This window comes from Maniola hyperantus, chromosome Z, assembly GCF_902806685.2.
Source record: "Maniola hyperantus chromosome Z, iAphHyp1.2, whole genome shotgun sequence".
NCBI classification, from domain to species: Eukaryota; Metazoa; Arthropoda; class Insecta; order Lepidoptera; family Nymphalidae; genus Maniola; species Maniola hyperantus.
The window spans coordinates 1,475,596-1,498,229 of record NC_048564.1 but is presented as its reverse complement, the minus strand read 5'-3'; the positions used below and the strand labels follow the sequence as shown (position 1 = coordinate 1,498,229).

Genomic DNA, 22,634 nt, shown 5'->3' with positions numbered 1-22,634 from the left:
TGGATCGATAGCGACTTATCACAAATTCATTTATATTGGTGTTCCCAATTTTCGTACCAATTTTTAGCTCTATGCTTGTAACCTTGAATATCTATTTTGACCATGTTATAATATAATTTATATCTCGTAGTGTGAAATGAGCATAAAATATTTTTTAAAAGCATAAAATATAGTTGATTGAAATGCCTAAGCTATAACATAAATCCGATTGAGTATCCAAGAATACAACTAGACTGCACATAAAATATAAAGATAGGCTCATAATTTTTATATTATGATATTATTATTTGATTTTTGTGAATTATGAGAGTACCTACGCATGACAATCTAAATATATAAAACGAAAAGGTGACTGTCTGACTGACTGATCTATCAACGCACAGCTCAAACTACTGGACGGATCAGGCTGAAATTAAGCATGCAGATTATGACGTGAACATCCACTAAGAAAGGATTTTTGAAAATTTTATTCAACCCGTAAAAGAGGGGATCGAAATTTATATAGTCCACGCGGACGAATAGAAGTCACAGACATAAGCTAGTTTAATATATAATATACAATTTGCCATCAATGTTTTTCCTAAGTTGTTGATCTATCCATACTAATATTATAAATGCGAAAGTGCCTGTCTATCGGTCTGTCTGTCTGTCCGTCTGTCTGTCTGCTTGCTAGCTTTTCACGGCCCATCCGTTTAACCGATTTCGACGAAATTTGGGACAGAGATAGCTTCGATCCCAGGGAAGGACATAAGCTACGTTTTATCCTGGAAAATAAAAAAGTATGAGGCACAAGGAATAAGTTTAATCCATACTAATAAATAAATAAATGGGGGGAGGGTTTCCAACGCTGCGGTTTCCGATGTGAGGGTGCCATTCTAGCACCATGTAGAGTTCAGACTAATAACACTGAAACGGATTTAGACTGAGCTTTACTGTTACGGCTCTGTTTTGAAAAGTTCCCTCAAAATTGCTTGCCGGGCAGTAAATGAAATATTAAACTGAGTGCCGAATGCGTGCGCGCAGTTAAACTCGTCGATCGTGAACTGTTTATTAGCTCATGCTTTAATGCCATAGCTTGGGTACTAAAATGTTTCCAACTACACTTTACTTTTTACCCGACTACGGCCAAAGATTTTTCTTCTTATGTCTGCTATAAGACCTACCTACCTGCCAAATTTCATAATTCTAGATGAACGAGATAACCCTATAGGTTTTCTTGACATCGGACAGACGAACAGACGGAAACAGACGGACAGACAACGAAGTGATCCTATAAGGATTCCTTTTTCCTTTTGAGGTACGGAACCCTAAAAATATAAGGTCTAGGTTGCCTACAAGATGCCTATTCATTTTCATTAATCTTGCTTGCTCGTTCGTCATATTATGTTGTCTCGTTTTCACCCTTCGGGTACGGAACCCTGAAAAGCTTTTTAAATACTACCTACTCACTCGTGCCGGCCCGCTACGGCGCCGGATGATTCCATTTCTGTTTATTTGTGCATGAAATTAAAGCTAGTAAGTAGGTAATAACATCGTACACTGAGTGCCCGTAGCCGCGTAGCACAGCCGCGTAGGCTCGTGCTCCGTTAATAACTGCCGCTTATGTTATGCCTCCGAGCATTCTCATTATGTTACGAGATCCGGCGTAGGGTTGATCTTTTAACATGGCGTAACTTTATACATGGCATAATCTTGTACCTATATCAAATATTTGAAAAGATCAACCGCCGAGTTTCTTGCTGGTTCTTCTCGGCAGGAAAGGCATTCCGAACCAGTGGTAGATGCATCCGACTATTCGTAAGCACTTGTAAAAGTTTATACGAATAAAAAAGATTTTCATTTTCATTTTAACCACAAGAAGCGTATTTTCAGTCGACTCCAGGAAAAAGGAAGGCAATGTTTTTCCGACCACCCTCTGGCTTCTACTACCAGTGCGTGCAAAGGCAATTCGTATTTACTATACTCGTATTCCCGCATGGGGAAAGGAGAATGACAGTTCCTGACCCACCAATTTACACACAATATAAATTAATGATTATTATCCTAGTACTAGCTTATGCTCGCGACTTCGTCCGCGTGGACTACACAAAATTTCGAACCCCTATTTCACCCCCTCAATAGTTGAATTTTCAAAAATCCTTTCTTAGCGGATGCCTACGTCATAATAGCCTACATGCCAAATTTCAGCACGATCCGTCCAGTAGTTTGAGCCGTGCGTTGATAGATCAGTCAGTCAGTCAGTCACCTTTTCCTTTTATATATTTAGATTAAATAACCACTTAAAAAATTAAAAATTGTGATTTTAAACTTGCGGATGTTTTTATTAGTTTCATAATATTATAGGTAAATTGCATATAAAAGCGTGCCAACGGGACCCTATTACTAAGCCTCCGCTGTCCGTCTGTCTGTCAGCGGGCTGTATCTCGAAAAGCGTAATAGGTAGAGTTGAAATTTTCACAGAATGTGCATTTCTGTAGCTGCTACAACATGAAATAATATTTTTTTTAAATAGGCACTCTGAAAACTATTTTTTTAAAATTCATTATAGGCAAATGCTTGACCACAATCACAACTGATGGAAAGTGATGATGTGGCGTAAGATGGGATGCGTTTACCTAGATACCTATTTATTTCTTGTACTATGATACACGGAACCCTCTTCGTGTGCGAGACGGACCGCAATTGGCCAATTTTTTGGTGAATGAGGAGGTTTCCAGGCAATGTTCAAGAAAATTTTCATAGATGGCGCTGAAAACGTCCACCACTTAAGATGAAAAATAATACCTATATCTATTATCATGCTTTAAATTTTTAAATTTAAATCGGATGCGAAATTAATTAATTACTTCTATTATAGTTCACAGATTTTGTGAGGAAGAAAAGTAAGGAAAATTGCAGTGCACGCTAGCTCTTATTCTTCATCTATGTAATACTTGTCCAGTAAAATTGTTTTATTTTTCCAGTCTTTTGAAAAACACCTTGATAATTATTATAAAAATGTTCTTTTTATCAAAAGCACTAATTAAATAGCTATAGAATATGGGAACTAGGTAGTTATTTAGAAATTAGAAAAACAGCAAAATCAAAATAGGTAGGTACAAAATAATTAATGTAATTAATATTAAGTAGGTATACTTAGGTACCTACCTTCATGTGTAATCAATTTTTAATTACAAATAAACTATTAATAAATATGTAATTGATTGACACGACCTAAACATTAAAGCTTAGATCATATAGATATAGATATAGATATAGGTATTATTTTTCATCTTAAGTGGTTGTAGAATTCAGCGCCATCTATGAAAATTTTCTCGAACGTTGCCTGGAAACCTCCTCATTGCGAGCCGGAGCCCAGGTGAGAGGCTAGTAATAGCTAGTTTAACTAATTATATCCCTGCGATATTCCTCACTGCAATGTGACCTGCGAAGCGTCAAGGGCGAAATTGTAATAGTTTACGGGAATTAATTACACGCCATTAGAGCGTATTGCGCGTTCCGGGTAGTTGTACATGAAACAAACGTGTAGTGTATCGTAAACTGCATAAAGGTGATCGCGCATTTATAAGGCGCAACTTTACTCGTGACAATATTATGTGACCCGACAACAGGGTTGTTGCGGATGCCAATATTTCGACACGCGGATGCGGATGCGGATTATTAGAAGTTTACATCCGCGGATGCGGATGCGGAAAAAATTTAAAAATATTTGTCGTTTCTAGACTATGACGTCATTAATCACCTTCCGTACTGCGCGATGTTCATGTTAAAAACGGATAATTTTTTTTTATAATTAATCTCTTTAATAATGAATTTTAGCCCCATAAAGTACCGCTATACAAAACAGCACATCATTTTATTATAACAGTCCAAGACCCTATTAATGCGAATATTCCGCATTAACGGATGCGAATGCGAATATCCGTAACACCCCTATTGGGTGCCATTATACACTTTTTGATTGGTCAGTTATCGAACGAAGATATCAACTAGCAAACCACAAACACGCGTCACTCTGGCCCCGCCCACTTTCTTTGCAGGTCGTTACTTGTAGCAAATATAAAACCGCAGCTTCGCATCAATCAATTGCAATTCATGCGAATGTTCCGCATTTGTGGATGCGGATGCGAATATCTTTGAACCAGTGTAAATTTAAAACGACATATTTCACACAGAAAAGTGGAAAACCACAGCTACAGATACATTTCCTTTTAGAACGTGTCTACAATCTACACTGGTAATATTCAAATGAGAAGTAAATTGCGTTTGCATGCAAAACGCTGGGGAGCAATTTAAGGTCACTTCTCTTAATTGCCAGCTCTTTCAGGGTACTCCAACCAGGTGCGGATCCAGCTCTCAAAAAGGTTTGTGGGCACAGCTACTGAAAATTGGCCAAGTGCGAGTCGGTGTTTTATTCAGTGCAAGTTTTTGGGAGCTCTTGGCTCATGGTACAGTTCTAAGAGTCAACTCCCATGGTCAATTTTTAATCAGTGAGGGTAGTGATAATTCAGAGTGAAGGAACTCTTGGTTTGATCCTGAATTGACGATTCTTTTGATATTAGATAGGCTATGGTGACATAGAAAAATATAGCTAACCAAGAGCAAAGTACCTACATTAGGGCTACCTGCGTCAAATGTACTAACTTTTTACGCCTTTCGACGTTATATTACAAATTCCCTAACTGCGTTAACTGTGTCACTACTCATACTGTGCCAGGGAGGTCGACAAAACGTGGAATCTTTATTTCATGCGGTGAAACCGGTGCGTTTTTTTTAAATAGAGATAGCGAGCAAACGAGCAGGCTGGTCACCTGATGTTAAGTGATTACCACCGCCCATGAAAATTTGCATCCAGAGGAACCGCCGATGCGTTGCCGGCCTTTCAGGAATTTGTTGGTCCGCCCCTTGAATAACCCCATGTTGTAATCTAAAGGGAACACCGCCGAAGGCAGTTGATTCCACAGTTTGCATGTGCGTGGAAAAAGGGATCTGGCACAACGGGTGGTCGAAGTGCTCCAGAAACCCAGGTGGTGAGGGTGGAATTGATTGCGGTGGCGTGCGGTGCGGTTGTAGAAAAAGGAGGGTGCAATGAAATCAAACAACTCTTCGGAACACTCTCCATTATAGAGGCGATAGAACACGCAAAGAGAGCTTACACCTCTGCGGCGCGTTGCAGAATGCGCGATCAGTCTAATGCGGTCGCGACTCGCGCAAAACATTGGATTACTGTGAAGCGTTCCATTTCACGCCAGCGGAGAACTAGGTTTTAGACACGCATTCGCCTAGAAACGTCTTACTAGTACTTAAGTGTTCGGGAGGAAGTTTTGATTATAGTGGGCGGGCGTGGCGATGGCCGTTAGGGCCGGCGCACATCTGGCGAGGCGCGTCCTGATAATAATTCCTACTTAAATTATTATTAACTAGATGATGCCCGCGACGGCGTCCGCGTGGATTTAGGTTTTTTGAAAATGGGAACTCTTTAATTTTCCGGGATAAAAAGTAGTCTATGTCACTCTCAAAGTCTTTATCTATACCTACCCATGCAAAAAATCACGAACGACAAACCAATGAATCAGCCCTGGCGCTCAAATCTAACAAATATTATAAAGAGGTATAGTTTGTAAGTCTGTGAGTTTGTTTGTAGGAAATAATCTCTGGAACTACTGGATTGATTTTGATATTTTTTTCCTGAGTGACTAAAGGCTATATTTTATTTTTAAAAAAAATTGATGTCCCTACGAAAATTGTAATAGCTACCAGTGCGAAACCGGGGTTGGTCGCTATAGTACCTAAGATTTGACAGGATGTTGATTTAGGATCAAACAGAGAGCTCTCTCACTCTAGTTCACTCTGGCATTGGTCAGACCAAGTTGTGACTACTACGTATGTATCAATCGATTGTTTAAGCGATGGCGACCTGAATTGGTAACCGGATAAGTAAGTGACCTGAAAATAGGTGATCCTTTGCAGCCTTACTTTAAACCTGTGCTCAGTCATATTAACACGATTCTTGCGATTTAAGTTATCACTTAACACATACTATTTTATGGCAGATACCTTAGCAAAGTTTCTCAATAGGTGGAACTTAAAATAAAAACGAGCAAGCCGAAAATCATGTCTAATGCTCATGTCCCGTCCCATCTGCACTCGAAATTTTAGACGAGTAGGTATACTGGCCCCTAAGACACGGGATTTCCTAGTTTAGGGGTCAGGATCCCAGAGAGTTGATTACTGTACTGAGTTGTTTAAATAAATAAATATTATTAAAAATAAATAAATATATATACCTCCCTATACCTGGGACACAAAATCCAGCTAGGTACTCGTATGTCCAACAGGGTCTTGGACTGTAGTAATAACATGACGTGATTATTTTGTATAGCGATTGTTTATGGGAGCTAGAATTCATTTTTTTTAAATACTTAAACTACGAGTAGTTAAGTGAAATCCTATCTATACCGCTCGAGACTTACAACTTACTTGAGTAAGCTTCTTGTTAAGTGTTATATGATACTAGCTCGAGAGATCCGGTTCTAATTATTATTTGATATCCACGCTTACATTTTCAGGGTTCCGTGCCCAAAGGGTGCCGAGCGATGGGACCCTATTACCTACTAAGCCTCCGCTGTCCGTCTGTCTCTCTTACAACGGATGTATCTCATAAACTGTAATAGAAAGAGAATTAACAAAAAAACGCTTTAACAAAAAAACCGGCCAAGTACGAGCCAGCTCGCGCACCGAGGGTTCCGTAGTACAGTCGGATTTTTTCGACATTTTGCACGATAGGTAACTCAAAAACTATGATGCATAAAAATTTGTTTTAGAATCCACAGGTGAAACCCTTTCATATGATACCCCACTTGATATACTTAGTTATCTTACTTCGAAAATTGAAAATACTAATTATTATTTCATGACCACAATTTAATTTTTTTTGTGTCATGTGACCACAAATACACGGTTTTCAGATTCTTCCCCTAATGTCTGCTATAAGACCTACCTACCTGCCAAATCTCATGATTCTAGGTCAACGGGAAGTACCCTGTAGGTTTCTTTTCAGACCGACAGATAGACAACAAAGTGATCCTACAAGGGTTCCATTTTTCCTTTTGAGGTACGCGTACCTACGTTCCGTACGTACGGAACCGTAAAAGTACATAATATTGTACGATGGTATGGAACTCCTCGTATGCAAGTCGGACTCGCACTTGACCGGTTTTCATATAACATGTCAGACTTTCCCACCGTCTTTCGGGCCAAAAAACATAACGCAATAAGTATATAATATGTCCACGGATCAAACTAAATACGTAAGACAAGTAAACAAATCACCAAGACAGCAAAATTTAGGTAGCGACCCAATAACATCACGAAATTAATATATCGTAAAACTGGGTCGTTTCGGAATATATTATACAAGGTGTTAGGAATAGAAGCATGAGTGGCACAGATACGGTCAGATGCTGAGAGCCATGATGTTGAGAAGGGAAGATAGAGAAAGACAAGAAAAAAAGGAGAGAGAGCAACCAGAGGGTCAGCACGAAGTAATGTTACACGGTTCCGTGCTGATCTCGCAGAGGGGGAGGTCTTTTTAGTCCGTGCGAGTCGGACACACCCTGTCGATAGACAGAAGTCCATAAGGGATTTTTCCTCCTCCTAGAAAAAAAAAAAAGGAATAGAAGCTTAGTGGACGGTCAGTGTTGTTATGGACTCACTTACCAGGATAGTCCGACGCGCCGATGTAGGGGGCCCCTGATATGGAAGTAAGATCCAAGATAGTTTTCGAATAGTATTTCAAAGTGGCAGTTGGCAGGTCATGCCTGTCGTAGATAGATTGCCATCGCGGCCGTTGGAGCTGCAAAGTCCTTGAGTGGAGACCGCGTTTAAGCAAGCGTAGTGTGGGACGCCCTCTAGCATGATGGACTGACGATATAAAGAGGCTGGCGGGAAGTGGCTGGATGAGGTAGGCTGAGGACCGGGTGTGGTGGCGCTCTTTAGGGAAGGCCTATGTCCAACAGTGGACGTCCACAGGCTCATGATGATGATGATGATGATTTCAAAGTATTTTCGATAGTTTTTCAATGTATGCCCTGTTAACACAGGTCATGACAGTTATGCAACCTCAAGGCTTTACTTACACTACCAATCGTCAAATGTGGACTATGAAACGACTAATAGACCGCGACTGGTTGAGATGGCAATCGGGGTTTGAGGCGGGGGACGCTCTTCACACCCGCACGTACCCTGTTCAAATGCTTAGTACTTATTTGACAAAATTTCGATTCAGGATCAAACCGATAGGTCACTCTGGTTCACTCTTCGATTAATCAGACCTCGCGTACTGTGAGTTTGGGCTACCTGTCTTGTACCACAGAGTATATTAACTACGTAAAGAAGTGACACTATCTACCAATGAGGAGGTTTCCAGGTAATGTTCGAGAAAGTTTTCATAGATGGCGCTGTATACTACTACCACTAAAGATGAAAAATAATACCTATATATATACGATCTAAGCTACTTTTTATCCTGGAAAATCAAGTTCCCACGGGATTTTTAATCCACACGGACGAAGTCTAGTATATTATATTCTATTCTATTGCCAACCTGTCACGCACTATAGACATAACATCAGATAATATGATCAGCTGACGGACTCGCGTTTTCTGCCACGTCTGTGTTTTGCGTTGATTACGCCAGCTGTTACTAGCCTCGTAAAACGTAATGCTGCCCTATAACAATAATTACGATTAACTTACGTCAGAGTAAATTAGAGTGAGGGAACTTTCGGTTTAATTCTGAATTCATCATCATCTTCATCAAACAATAGACGTCCACTCCTGGACATAGATCTCTTGTAGGGACTTCCACACGCCACGGTCTTGCGCAGCCGCCATCCAGCGGCTCCCTGCGACTCGTCTGATATCGTTTACATTATAAAACCACCCAATAAGCCTAAAATCATCACTTCTACACATATTTTAAATTCTATGGCTCATTAGGGACTTTCGCGTACAGAAGCGACGCTGGGCGCCCTCAATTTTGTGGGGCCGGCGCGTCCAAAAACCCAAATATAGACGCCTTAAAATACCGGGCTATAAATAATTGAACTTGGGTGTTTCGCCGTTCCGTGGATGCTCTCCGGCTCGCAGGCTGGATCGCTCAGCGTGACGACACCGCGCATCTTACTGCCAAAACACTAGGCCCACTCGACAGTGGGAATACGCTCGTCCAATGATATTATATACAGGGTGGATATATGGGCACTGGAGGTCGGTCAGAGGAGGTCCTAACCAACGCGGTGTCCTGCGTGAGCGGCGAATACTACGCGACGCGACGCTGCGAACGCGACGAACGCGATCAACCTGACGGCATACCGTGCTTGCGGCCTATTGCATTATGTCGCCCCCCCATGGATGGATGATGGGATGTATCTAACTCCAACCCCTTAAAAACGTAACATGTCTATTGTATAATGTCATTGCGCTCATCAGGCTAATGCCCAGAGTTAAAAAAATGTTAGGGAAGTAGGTAGGTTGTAGGTATAGCAGTTTTTACGTCCCAATCAGGCTCGCCCTCGCCAAGGAATACTGAACGAGTGAAGCGACTGAAGCCGTTAAGAAGTAGCATTTATTTATTTCCTCGTAAAGTTTTTGTGTATGTTTATAATTACGACATTCTGTAAACACTCACTGCTCGCGTTCACAAAAAATGGTCCAATAAATTTATTTTGTATACGACGATGCGCGTCTAAATATACGACTCGAATAGAAAACGAGGTGATTATACTCCATCTGTTATAATATTATTTTTCCATGACATACCGGCTTAGGAATGATTTATGCTAGACCGTGCCGGGTACGAGCCGTGCCACGTTCGAGGCACGTCCGACGCGCAGACGATCCACGAATTGCAATTTTTTATGAAGGAACGTAACTCGGACAAGACTCGGAAGACTCGGACGTGCCACGGCCTATACGCTTAGTATAAAGATTTTACGTCTCGTCAAACGTTGCTAGAATCCGAGAGTCGAAACACAAAGTAAAATGGCCTTGAATTGAAGTCAAAAATTCAATGCCACTGATTTTAATTTCGCAAAGTTTCCGCTTGGAGAGCTGGCTGTAGATGTATAGATAGACAAACTTGAGCTTTAAAACAAGGTACTTAAGATCTAGTTATATGCGGAAGATTTTCGATACTCGAATACTATCAACGTTGGTGAGACATAAATTATCGTATTAAACGTACTGATGTGACCTCATACATTTGGCCGGCACTAGCACGTCTTGGTCGGTTTTTTCATTACCTACTCTAAGGCTGTCTAAGAGATTGTAGACTTGAGTATTTCATAACTTCATCTTGAGACCTGCACGCGTTCATAAGTAAGATAGACAGACAGATAACGAAGTGATCCTGCAAGGGTTCCTTTTTTCTTTTGAAGGTACGGAACCCTAAAAATTGATAGATATATAGCATTGGAAACGCTCATGGTGGTCATACTACGTCACATGCACACATAATAATAAAATTTAAAGCCAGGAACTATTCGCGGTCAGTTTTACTGCGGTACTGTCGGCATATTAATCTATACGTATAATAAAACGGTGATTAAGGAGACTAGATAACAATATGAAGGTACGTAGTATAAAAATATATTTATAACAACATACGGTGACATACACCCTTTTGATTTGGTTGTGTTTATTTTTTGAATAAACTAATAGGTATAGTAAGCGACAGGTCGAGATAGAAATCAAGGAGGGAACGCCCCGCACACCCGCACAGCCCCCGCACTAACCCGCCAACGTGTGGGTGTGCGGGGCGTCCCTCCATCTCATACCCCGATTGCCATCTCAACCTGTCGCAGACTTCTACACTTTAAATTTGCGCGCGTGATCTTATTATGTTTGTAAACTTTTGAGAAAAGGTTTCATATTGCATGTAGCATATCTAATTATAAATTGGGTATTTTCCTACTTTTGAATTTGATAAATATTATTACTTTATTATAAACTAGGATAAAAATAATGACGTACGCTGAAAAAAATATTAAAATCCAACAAAGATTTACAAATTTACAGGCATTTTAATTTTGGAGTGGGAGGGTCTTCTATCCCTTTCTCGCAAAACGAAATTTTGTATGAAATCGCACGAAGCTACTATGGCATTAGTAAGGTGTGACGTCACTATGCTATATCTCTGTCTAATCAGAAATATTTAAATGCAACGTTTTTGTTATTTGATCGATTTAATTAGTTTTTTCAGTTTACGTCATTATTTTTATCCTAGTTTATAATAAAGTAATAAAAAATTGGAGTCGAATACCCAATTGTGCACCTAAAATGTACCTATTTTATGTTAATGTGCATGTAGAGAACATAAAAATGACCAGCAATTTCTATTATCGTCCTGTAGGAAATTACTAGTGTGCGGACAGAAAAGAGCCGATTGCCGTTTTTTTTTAAAATAATGAAGCGATTTCCGAGCAAGTGGGAGAAATTAGTATTTTCAATTTTCGAAGTAAGATAACTATATCAAGTGGGGTATCATATGAAAGGTCTTCACCTGTGCATTCCAAAACAGATTTTTATTTATTTTTATACATCATAGTTTTGCATTATCGTGCAAAATGTCGAAAAAATACGACTGCAGTACGGAACCCTCGTTGGGCGAGCCTGATTCGCGCTTGGCCGGTTTTCACTTATGAAATCTCTTCATAAAAGCCTGGACTATGGGTTACGGTACGCACCGCGCGCCCTTGGTGAACACACAATAAAATTTATTTCTGGAGCGGTCCATTGCCAAACGTAGCGCAGCGGCGCGCCGAAAGAAATACGCGGTCCCGGCGCAACCGTGAGCTTGCGCTGTAATTATTAATTGCTTAAACAAGTTGAGGTGCGTGACCGGAATCGAACCCGCGACCCTCCGTATGAAAGCCGTCGTCTTAACCACTAGATCTACATGCCTGAAAGTTCTCTACAATGTTCTCAAAAGGTGGGTAAAGGCAAGACCACAGGCAATTTAGAAATTATAAATTTCCAAATGCCTGCCAATGGCTGCCAATCCGCACTTGGCCGGCGTGGTAGACTATGGCTGAAACCCTTCTCACTTTGAGAGGAAACCCGTGCTCTGTAGTGAGCGGGCGATGGGTTGATCATGATGATAATGATGATGACATTTCCAAATTGCTTCTGCTGCGTATCGAATCCGGGATTTATAAGACTACAAGGGAGGTCTACCTACCAGTCTTAAATCGAAAATGTAGCAAAACAGCGCAATTTCGTCTAAAATTTTACGTAACTGAAAAAGTAAATTCCTCGGAAAAAATAGTAAGAAATGTCTAAGTGCACTTAATATCACTCTGTGATAATTGAGCCAGAAGCAATTCGCTTGGGCTCCTTGAGAGTACCTCGTTAAAACTTACTCGTTAACACCTTTTTTACCTCGTTAAATTACGAGAAGTAATTTCGGAGGCTGCACTTACGAGGTTAATTATGGTCAAAGGTGAAAGGCTGTGGAAAGCGGACGGAGCTTTTTTTAAAAAAAACCGGCCAAGTGCGAGTCAGACTCGCGCACCGAGGGTTCAATCGAGGGATAAATCAAAAACTATTTTGCATAAAAATAAATAAAAATCTGTTTTAGAATGTACCTGGTAAAGTAAAGTTCTTTTATATATGATACCCGACTTGGTAGGTATAGTGATCCTACTTTGAAAGTTGTAAATACTAATTATTTATTCATGAACGCATTTGTTTTTTGGTGATGTAACCACAAATTCACAGTTTTCAGGTTTTCCCCCTTACGTGTGCTATAAGACCTACCTCTTGGTCAACGGGAAGTACCCTAAAAGTTTCTTGACAGACACGGCAGACAGACAGATAGACAATAAAGTGATCCTATAAGGGTTCCTTCTTCCTTTTGAGGTACGGAACCCTAAAAATCCTATACCGTGCTGCAATACAAACTCTCACTGATGCTTACTGCTCATACAAAGAAATCCTCTTACAGTTGTAAGAAAATTTCTTAAAGATTAAAGTAGCATAAGTATTTTGGGAATTCTTGATTTAAGTTGAAAATAATAAATCAAAATGATATGCTCGAAGGGTACCAACTCCAAGGGTACCAGCGTGCCCAAACAGGGGTAGAGAAAACTTGATAAGTTTTGCAGGCTGTTATCATAAGTTTGCATGTAGCCTGGGGACCTAGAAGACAGATATATTAAAGTTAGAGATTATAATGGAGTTGAAGACATGATCAAAGTCCCGCTGACTTTGAAAGAAGCGAAATAAGAAGAGAGAGAAAAAGAAAAGAAGAAGATATAAATTTTGAAGGTCAGCATGAAGTAATGCCATGCAGTTCCGTGCTCACCTTGGTAGACATGGGGAGGTTATTTTAGTCCGGGCGAGTCAGACACACCCTGCCAGCAAGCAGAAGTAGGGATTTTCCTCCTCCAAAGAAAAAAAAAGGTGAAATGCTAGTATGTAGCTATGGACCAAATTAGGATGAAATTGTCTCATTTTGTCCGATGACGTCAAGTTCTATGGAAGATATAGGACTCACTCAACTTTTTCAGTTCCTCCGCTAACACCTGTTGTCGTATCAATTTAGAAATGAGCGTGGGTTGACGAAAGTCGATTTCAAGTGGATTGACAGACATCTTTTTCACTCGTTCGACTAAATGACTTCAACATCTTAGATACTACATAATATTAGAAGTCAAACATGTTAGTTTATATGCAGGTATCTTCGGAATTAATGAACCGATTCTAAAAAGTAGTCTCTCCGTTACTCGCTCCATACACATGCAGTTTGGTTCTCATTTGAATATTAACCAATCGATCTTGATGTAATTTTGCAGTCACGTTTTAGAAACTAATATATTTATGTCTGTGGTTTGAAAGATTTCCGTAAACATAGCAGATAGAGTAGCAGATTTATATGCAAACTCTTAAGACCGTGTAACTTTGTTCCGCAACCGTGTATTAACCGTGTATGACACGGTTACTCGTATCCGGTTGTTACTGGGCCTCACGTCCCTCTTATTTACTTTGTTATTGAAAAATCTGCTATAAATCAAAAAAGCCCGCGTTAATAAATCAATTTTGGAATCGTGTACCCCATTGCGTGTGAAAACGTGATTTATCGATAGATCTTAAAACGAAGATTGATTTACCAATGTAATTACATCACTATAACTGTTTTTATCGTGCATGTTTATGTCTCTATTTTTAAATGGAAAAGACAGCGATTAGTAATATAACGTCAGTAAAATTGTTGCCCGTTAGATGACCTTAACCCAAATACAAATAGGAAACCAGGTGGACGTCTTCTGTGCGATATAACGAATACGATCGGTCTTTCGCTATGTGCGGATATTATGTCGGATAGATTTTTCTCCGTACCATTACGGCGGTTACGCACTCACCCGATTCGAATAAATAAATAAATAAAAATAAAAATATTTTTATTCAATTAAACTTTTACAAGTATTTTTGAATAGTCAACAGCATCTACCACTGGTTCGGAATACCTTTCCTACCGAGAAGAACCAGCAAGAAACTCGGCAATTGCTCTTATCAATGATTTGATATACAATATTATGCCACGTATAAGAAAAGCATTTGCAGTCCTGCGCGTTGCTGAAACGAGCTGCACGTCAAATCCACGCTTTTTTATCATTTAGGTAATCTTCAATTGTATAATACGCTTTTTTCAGGAGCATACTTTTAATATATTTTTTAAACTTGTGTAAAGGCAAGTCCAAAATAGTTTGCGTGCATTAGGCGTGCAGTGTAGGGACCAACGTTGGAGCCAACGTGTGGAGCGGGCTTAAAGTGCGTCGTCGCTATGAATGGGTGTCGGAACTACGAAAATGTTTATTGCCGCGATCGAGCCGACGACGGCGGCGAGGCGGCGTGTTTACCCGACGCGGATAAATCATGTCTAATCGCAACACTTCTCATAGACAGAGAGCCAGCGCGTGTCAGACCTTCGTTATTTTATCAACCCTGAAAGTTTATCTGCGTATTTTCCCCAGCACAGGATCAGCGAGTATTAAGGTTGAATCATAGGGCTTTGGGAGATAACAGGTAACAAAGGTTTTTGCAAATAGATGATTATTTATTTAAAGGTGTAAAAAAATTTGTGTAAGATATTAATTTTTGTAAAATAGTAAAATAAAATTTTTGCTAAATAGTGTAATTTTTTTATTATCTTCGGAATAGTATTGGAAATCAGATAGATAGATAATATAAAAAAATTACACTTTATACTTTGACGTAGGATTTTTTACGCCTTTGTTACCTGTTATCTCCCAAAGCCACCATGATCCAACCAATACGTAGATAAACTTTCAGCTTTTATAGAATAACAAACGTCTGGCACGCGCTGGATCTTGATCCATCAGTTCTCGATGCTATTTCATTTATTTTCACAAACATTCCCCATTGTGTATACTCACGAGTTCAAATTTTTCATTTATCTAATCGTCAACAAATTCTGTCCTTTGATTGGTCGATTCACTGTTTACATTTTTCACAGCCAATCAAAGGGTAGAATTTGTTGACGATTACGTTAAAGACACAAACGTTATTCTTACACAATGGGGGGCAAGAATGGGGCTGAATGGTTGTTTGTAATGAAACATGTTAGAGACTGTACGCTTAGATAAGACTAGCTTATGCTCGCGACTTCGTCCGCTTGGACTACACAAATTTCAAACCCCTATTTCACCCCTTTAGGGGATGAGTTTTCAAAAATCATTTCTTAGCGAATGCCTACGTCATAATAGTTATCTGCATGTGAAATTTCAGCCCGATCCGTCCAGTTGTTTGTGCTGTGCGTTGATAGATCAGTCAGTCAGTCACCTTTTCCTTTTATTTTACTTCTCACCAACGTTCATAGTATTTAAGAGTCGATACACTTTAGCGTTAAAATGGCCCTTATTTGCCTTGTTCTAATGCTCAAGTTTGTACATATATGTATTTACAGCCTCAACAGCCAGGTTAGCCCGCTTCCATCTTAGACTGTATCATGACTTACCACCAGGTGAGATTGCAGTCAAGGGCTAACTTGTATCTTAATAAATAAATAAAAAAAACCGACCAAGACGGGCAGACGGAACGCGCGTTGATAAAAATAAATAAAAATCTGTTTTTGAATGCACAGTTGAATACCTTTCATATAATACCCCACTTGATATAGTTATCTGTCTTCGAAAATTGAAAATACTATATTCATGACCACAATTTTTTTTGTGTGATGTAACCACAAATTCACGGTTTTCAGATTTTTTCCCGAATGTCGAATTTTCCTATAAGACCTACCTACCTGCCAAATTTCATGATTCTCGGTCAACGAGAAGTACCCTGTAGGTTTCTTGACAGACCGACAGACAGACAGACAACAAAGTGATCCTATAAGGGTTCCGTTTTTCCTTTTGAGGTACGGAACCCTAAAAATCACCCGCGATCTGACGCAAGGCAGCATCCGCACTCCGCAATATGTCGCGGAGGCTCCTCCGCAATATGCTACCGCCACAGAGTTGCCTCGATACTAGAGTAGGCATTGGTATTGAATCTGATATACTTACACAAACCTATTTTATTTATTTATTTATTTATTTTATTATAGTTACTAGCTGATGCCCGCGACTTCGTTTGCGTGGAATTTGGTTTTTTAAAATCCCGTGGGAACTCTTTGATTTGCCGGGATAAAAAAGTAGCCTATGTCACTCTCCAGTTATTTACACGGCATCGTACCCGTGCAAAAAATCCGTTCACGTCAATCCGTTGCACCGTTGCGACGTGATTGAAGGACAAACCAACAAACAAACACACTTTCGCATTTATAATAACTGATTAAGTTTTATCTTAAAATCGCTAGAAAACCATTCAATAAAAAATAAAAATATAATTAAAAAATCCGCACTTGGCGTCGTAGACCATGGTCAGAACCATTCTCACTCTGATAGGAGACCCGTGCTCTGTGTGGATCATGATGATGTACTTTGGGTCTGATTCTTCTCCAAAGATCGAGAGAACCTGCGCTATTGGTCCCAGGCGGTGGTACAACTGGTAAACAGTAGCTCTATTATTGATCTGCTTTAGGGTAAACCAAAGATTGAACTAAAGGGTAGCTGATAATCCATTAGAAACAAATCCATATCACGTTTAATAAACCCATAAATGGAATGGAAGAAAAACTGTTGTTTGTCAATAGCTTAACCAATATACGCTCTTTTAAAACGTCATGTCCTGAAAAGTTGCCAATTGGCCTTTTTTCTTACATATTTTTTTGTATTGTTGTTTCATCACAGTCATCTGTGAATTTCAATATCCTCGGTATGGATGTTACGTCATAGAGACACGACCTACTCAACGTCATTTGGCAATATAATATGATTCATGAATGACAAGGCGTGTCTCGTTAGGCAAGTGCAATACATTTCGTCCTTGACCTCCGATGCGATACTGTAATGTCAACTTTGTAACGTCACGTCATCGAAGTTGTCATGTTACGCACCGGATCTCTATATGCAGTCTTCTTCTTTAGCTAACATGAATGACAAAGTGTGACTCGTTCGGCAAAGTGCAATACATTTCGACCTAGAGCTCCGATGCGATGCTCTAATGTCAACTGAGTGATGTCACTGCGCGTCGCTGTTGTCAATTGTCACGTTATGCACTGGATCACTATAAAGCAGTCTTCTTTATTATCTAACATGAATGACAAACGTTGCTTGTTAGGCAAAATTCTAAGTTGTCAACGGTGTGACGTCACAGCATTGATGATGTCACGTTGTGCAGGTGATCACTCTAAACAATCATTTTCTTTGGCAATGTTACATAAAAGACAAGGGTGGCTTGTTGGGCAAAGTGCAATACATCTCGACCTTGAACTCCGATGCGATACTCTAATGTCAACCGTGTGACGGCACGCCGTCGCTGTTCTTAGTTGTCACGTTACGCACTAGATCACTATAAAACAGTCTTTTTATTAGCTCATTTGTCAACTGTGTGACGTCACAGCATTGATGATGTCACGTTGTGCAGGTGATCACTCTAAACAATCATTTTCTTTGGCAATGTTACATAAAAGACAAGGGTGGCTTGTTGGGCAAAGTGCAATACATCTCGACCTTGAACTCCGATGCGATACTCTAATGTCAACCGTGTGACGGCACGCCGTCGCTGTTCTTAGTTGTCACGTTACGCACTAGATCACTATAAAACAGTCTTTTTATTAGCTCATTTGTCAACTGTGTGACGTCACAGCATTGATGATGTCACGTTGTGCAGGTGATCACTCTAAACAATCATTTTCTTTGGCAATGTTACATAAAAGACAAGGGTGGCTTGTTGGGCAAAGTGCAATACATCTCGACCTTGAACTCCGATGCGATACTCTAATGTCAACCGTGTGACGGCACGCCGTCGCTGTTCTTAGTTGTCACGTTACGCACTAGATCACTATAAAACAGTCTTTTTATTAGCTCATTTGTCAACTGTGTGACGTCACAGCATTGATGATGTCACGTTGTGCAGGTGATCACTCTAAACAATCATTTTCTTTGGCAATGTTACATAAAAGACAAGGGTGGCTTGTTGGGCAAAGTGCAATACATCTCGACCTTGAACTCCGATGCGATACTCTAATGTCAACCGTGTGACGGCACGCCGTCGCTGTTCTTAGTTGTCACGTTACGCACTAGATCACTATAAAACAGTCTTTTTATTAGCTCATTTGTCAACTGTGTGACGTCACAGCATTGATGATGTCACGTTGTGCAGGTGATCACTCTAAACAATCATTTTCTTTGGCAATGTTACATAAAAGACAAGGGTGGCTTGTTGGGCAAAGTGCAATACATCTCGACCTTGAACTCCGATGCGATACTCTAATGTCAACCGTGTGACGGCACGCCGTCGCTGTTCTTAGTTGTCACGTTACGCACTAGATCACTATAAAACAGTCTTTTTATTAGCTCATTCGTCAACTGTGTGACGTCACAGCATTGATGATGTCACGTTGTGCAGTTGATCACTCTAGGCAATCTTTTTCATTGGCAATGATACATAAAAGACAAGGGTGGCTTGTTGGACAAAGTGCAAAAGACCTCCGATGCAATGCTCTGATGTCATCTGTGTGACGACACAGCGTGGATCATGGATGTTGAAAACCTGCCCCCCAATTGTGTAAGAATAACCATTTCATGGCTATCGCAATCGTCAAGCATTCTGCCCTTTGATTGGCTGTGAAAAAATGTAAACAGCGAATCAACCAATCAAAGGGCAGAATTTCCTGACGATTGCGATAGCCATGAAATGGTTATTCTTACACAATTGGGGGGCTGAAATGAAAATGCTGTAACAATATAGCTAAAAGAATGCTTATATACTGATCCAATTTGATTGAAATCCGTGCCCTAAAATCATAAAATTTGTATTACAAATAATATCAGTTTCAAGCGGCTACGCTCTGGCAAAAGCCTCTTCAAATCGGGAAAGGGAAAATGATGCTTGGAAAGCCAAGCATCCCTTTTCTTTCTCTTTCCTTTCATGTCCAAGTACGCCTTTATCTTATCGAGGCGTCCCATCTGCTTCGTTGTCGTCTCTTTCACGTTTGCCAGACTGTAAAATATTTGTTCCACTTATCATACCCTCTTATCTGGCGTCCCAATTCCACTTCAGTGTCCTTACTTTTCGTCGTCCTTCTATTTTATTACATTCGCACATTCTCATAAACCTCCTTAATATTTTAATAACAGCTAGTACCCGCGATTTTGATCGGGAATAATGATCATCGGGAAGGATGCGAATCTGGCTCGTGCACCGAGGGTTCCGTACTACAATCGTATTTTTTCGACATTTTGCACGATAATTCAAAAACTATGATGTATAAAAATAAATATTTTTTAGAATGCACAGGTGAAGCCCTTTCATATGATACCCCAAATTGAAAATACTAATTATTAGTTCATGACCACAATTTTTTTTTTTTTTGTGTGATGTAACCACAAATTCACGGTTTTCAGATTTTTTCCCTAATGTCTGCTATAACCTACCTACCTGCCAAATTTCATGATTCTAGGTCAACCGGGAAGTACCCTGTAGGTTTCTTGACAGTCCGAAAGACAGATAGACAACAAAGTGATCCTGTAAGGGTTCATTTCTTCCTTTTGAGGAACTGAACCGAAGGGAGTTGGTTCCACAGTTTGCAAGTGCGTGGAAAAAAATCTGGCACAATGAGCGGGCGAAGTGCACCAAGCGCCCAGGTGGTGAGGGTGAAATTGCTTACGATGGCGTGCGGTGCGATTGTAGAAAAAGAAGGGTGAAATGAGTTCATTCTCGTCAGAACACTCCCCATTACAAAGGCGATAGAGTTGTTTGGAGCGCACTACAAATTAACCCCTCTTAATTCAGCAACACGTCGATCACTTGCCATCACATCGGCAAAAGTGCAATACAAATTGACCTTGCCCCAGTCCACTCTCGACACCAAACTCGAGACATTGTTGAGCGCCGCTCCAAACATGAGTGACATTTACTAAGGCATAAACCACTTGAAGTCTGCGCACGCCTTTTTAAATCTGAAGAGCTAGTAGGGAATTTTAAGTAAGTAAGATAGCTTTTAAGTAAGATTTTAAGTAAGATAGCTTTTTAACCCGACTACGGCAAAGCCAAAAGGGTTATGATTTTAGCAGTTTATAGTATGTATATGTACATGTATGTTTGTATCTATGTGTATTCCACTGTAGCGCTTACACTACTGGGCCGATTTTGATGAATGAGGTGTTAATTGATTCGTTGTTATGGTCCTCATTTCTGATTTGATCACGTAAGAAACTCCAAGCATAGTTCTCTCCATCGCCCGCTGAATAACTCTTGAGTTTTCTTATGAGGCCCATAGTGGAAAATACTTATATATTTACTAACTATTACTACTATTTAATTACTTAGGTGTGCTAAAAAGTTAAGATAGATAACAAACAAGTGAAAACAAATAGAAACCACAATAAAAATGCAATCATGTAAGAAAAGCTAAAAGACGTGACGACGCCTCAGCGCCTTGCTCATGCGGGCCCGAGGCCAAGGTTTAATGCTATGCATTGCACTTTGTTTGATGAGATTGGGTGCGCCATACTCGTCGTCGGACGGAAGCTAGGGGGAATATTGAGCAAGTGTAAGAGTTATAAAGATATAGATGTAGATTTAATTAAATTTTCTCTAAACAAATAAACCACGTCAATTCTTCAAACCAAAACGCACAGCATTGCAATAAATCGAAACCATAATTGATAGAGAGTCATATACTGTTTGAAGTTTGTGCGGAAACAGAGCTCCTATCTGCCACTAACATCAGACCACGATGTATCTAGGTCAATCTCTAGTGAGTTAAATGTTTACCCGATAGTGTTTGAACGTGAACTGTTCAAACTTGGAACAGTAGTTTGACAAGATTCGAATAGCATTTTATATTCATAGGAGTTTGTTGAATCCGTTGAATCAATTGTTTTTTTTAATGAAAATAAAACTTAAAGTTCGCCTTATCTAATTACTATATAAATCATGCCCGTGTGGAATGGTGCCAAGAATACCGGCTGCATTTCCGCGCTGGACAGCCAGGCTGATCCGTTATGCAAAAAATGAGTCAGCCCTTCTGTCACCAGATGAGGCTATTAATCGCGGTGAAATGTCTCGTAATATTTTTTTGCACTAAGACTCCATGGCTCCATGGTCTCCACGGCAAATGGAACAAAAATGTAACACTCGATAAGAGAGGTAGGTATATTTGCGCCGCTTGCCGCTTTCAGCTGTCTCTGCTGCGGCTCCCGGTCTAGATGCTGTCTCTAATAGGAGTATAATGTGTTCTGATCGGTATGCGATTCCTGTTTCCACGTAGTTAATATTCTTGCATAGTAAAATATACTTTTGGGTTGACGGAGTAGATTGGGTTTTAAGAGTTCTGGGAGTAAGTCAATACTCTCCAGCCCTATAGGGCTTTGATGGTGATGAAATCAATTCTTCAGTTTCAAAAATATATAACAAGTAGCTTATGTCACACATGACACCGTTTATCCCAGCGCTTCTACTGTTTGAAGTGAGGAAGCGTCAGGATAACCAACTCTCAGGTGATGTGCGGAACAATTTAAAAATATACATTTTTCTAATATCTTAATAACAGTAATAGCTCTAAATTGAAGATTTGAAAGTGTGTTCATTGAAGGTATTTTCTTTTGTCAACAGATAAGCGGTCTCAAATTTGAAACACAACTACGGACACTCAACCAATTTCCAGAGACTCTGCTGGGGGACCCTTCAAGACGGATCCGATACTTTGATCCCATAAGGTAACGCTTAATACTTTTTAATAAAGTAAGTACTCATTATCAACCGATATACGGACGTATGTCACTTATAGGGACTCCCAACCCCTTGATCTATGTCGGTCACTCTGGTGATACGGATCTCTATACGAATAAAAAAAGGGCGAACGGATTGTCGCTGAACACCACCACGAAGCACTCAAATAAGCCAGCTCGCTGTGTAGGTACAAGGGGTCACGCACACACACACACACTATTAATAAATCTATCGCCCACTATTACTTTTAATTATTCCATTCACACATATAG

General features: G+C 40.0%; 1 protein-coding gene across 7 annotated transcripts in view; it reads left to right on the top strand.

The window, feature by feature from the left end:
• The window catches only part of Sh (Potassium voltage-gated channel protein Shaker), a 345,233-nt gene that overhangs the window by 283,691 nt on the left and 38,908 nt on the right, over positions 1-22,634 (top strand). For all 7 annotated transcript variants that reach the window (XR_011238461.1, XM_069508966.1, XM_069508967.1 and 4 more), the window contains one exon: positions 22,246-22,349. Coding sequence is in view for 6 of the 7 variants with exons in the window: in XM_069508966.1 (XP_069365067.1) it covers positions 22,246-22,349 (104 nt within the window). In the remaining variant the exon portion in view is untranslated. The remainder of the gene's footprint in view (positions 1-22,245; positions 22,350-22,634) is intronic.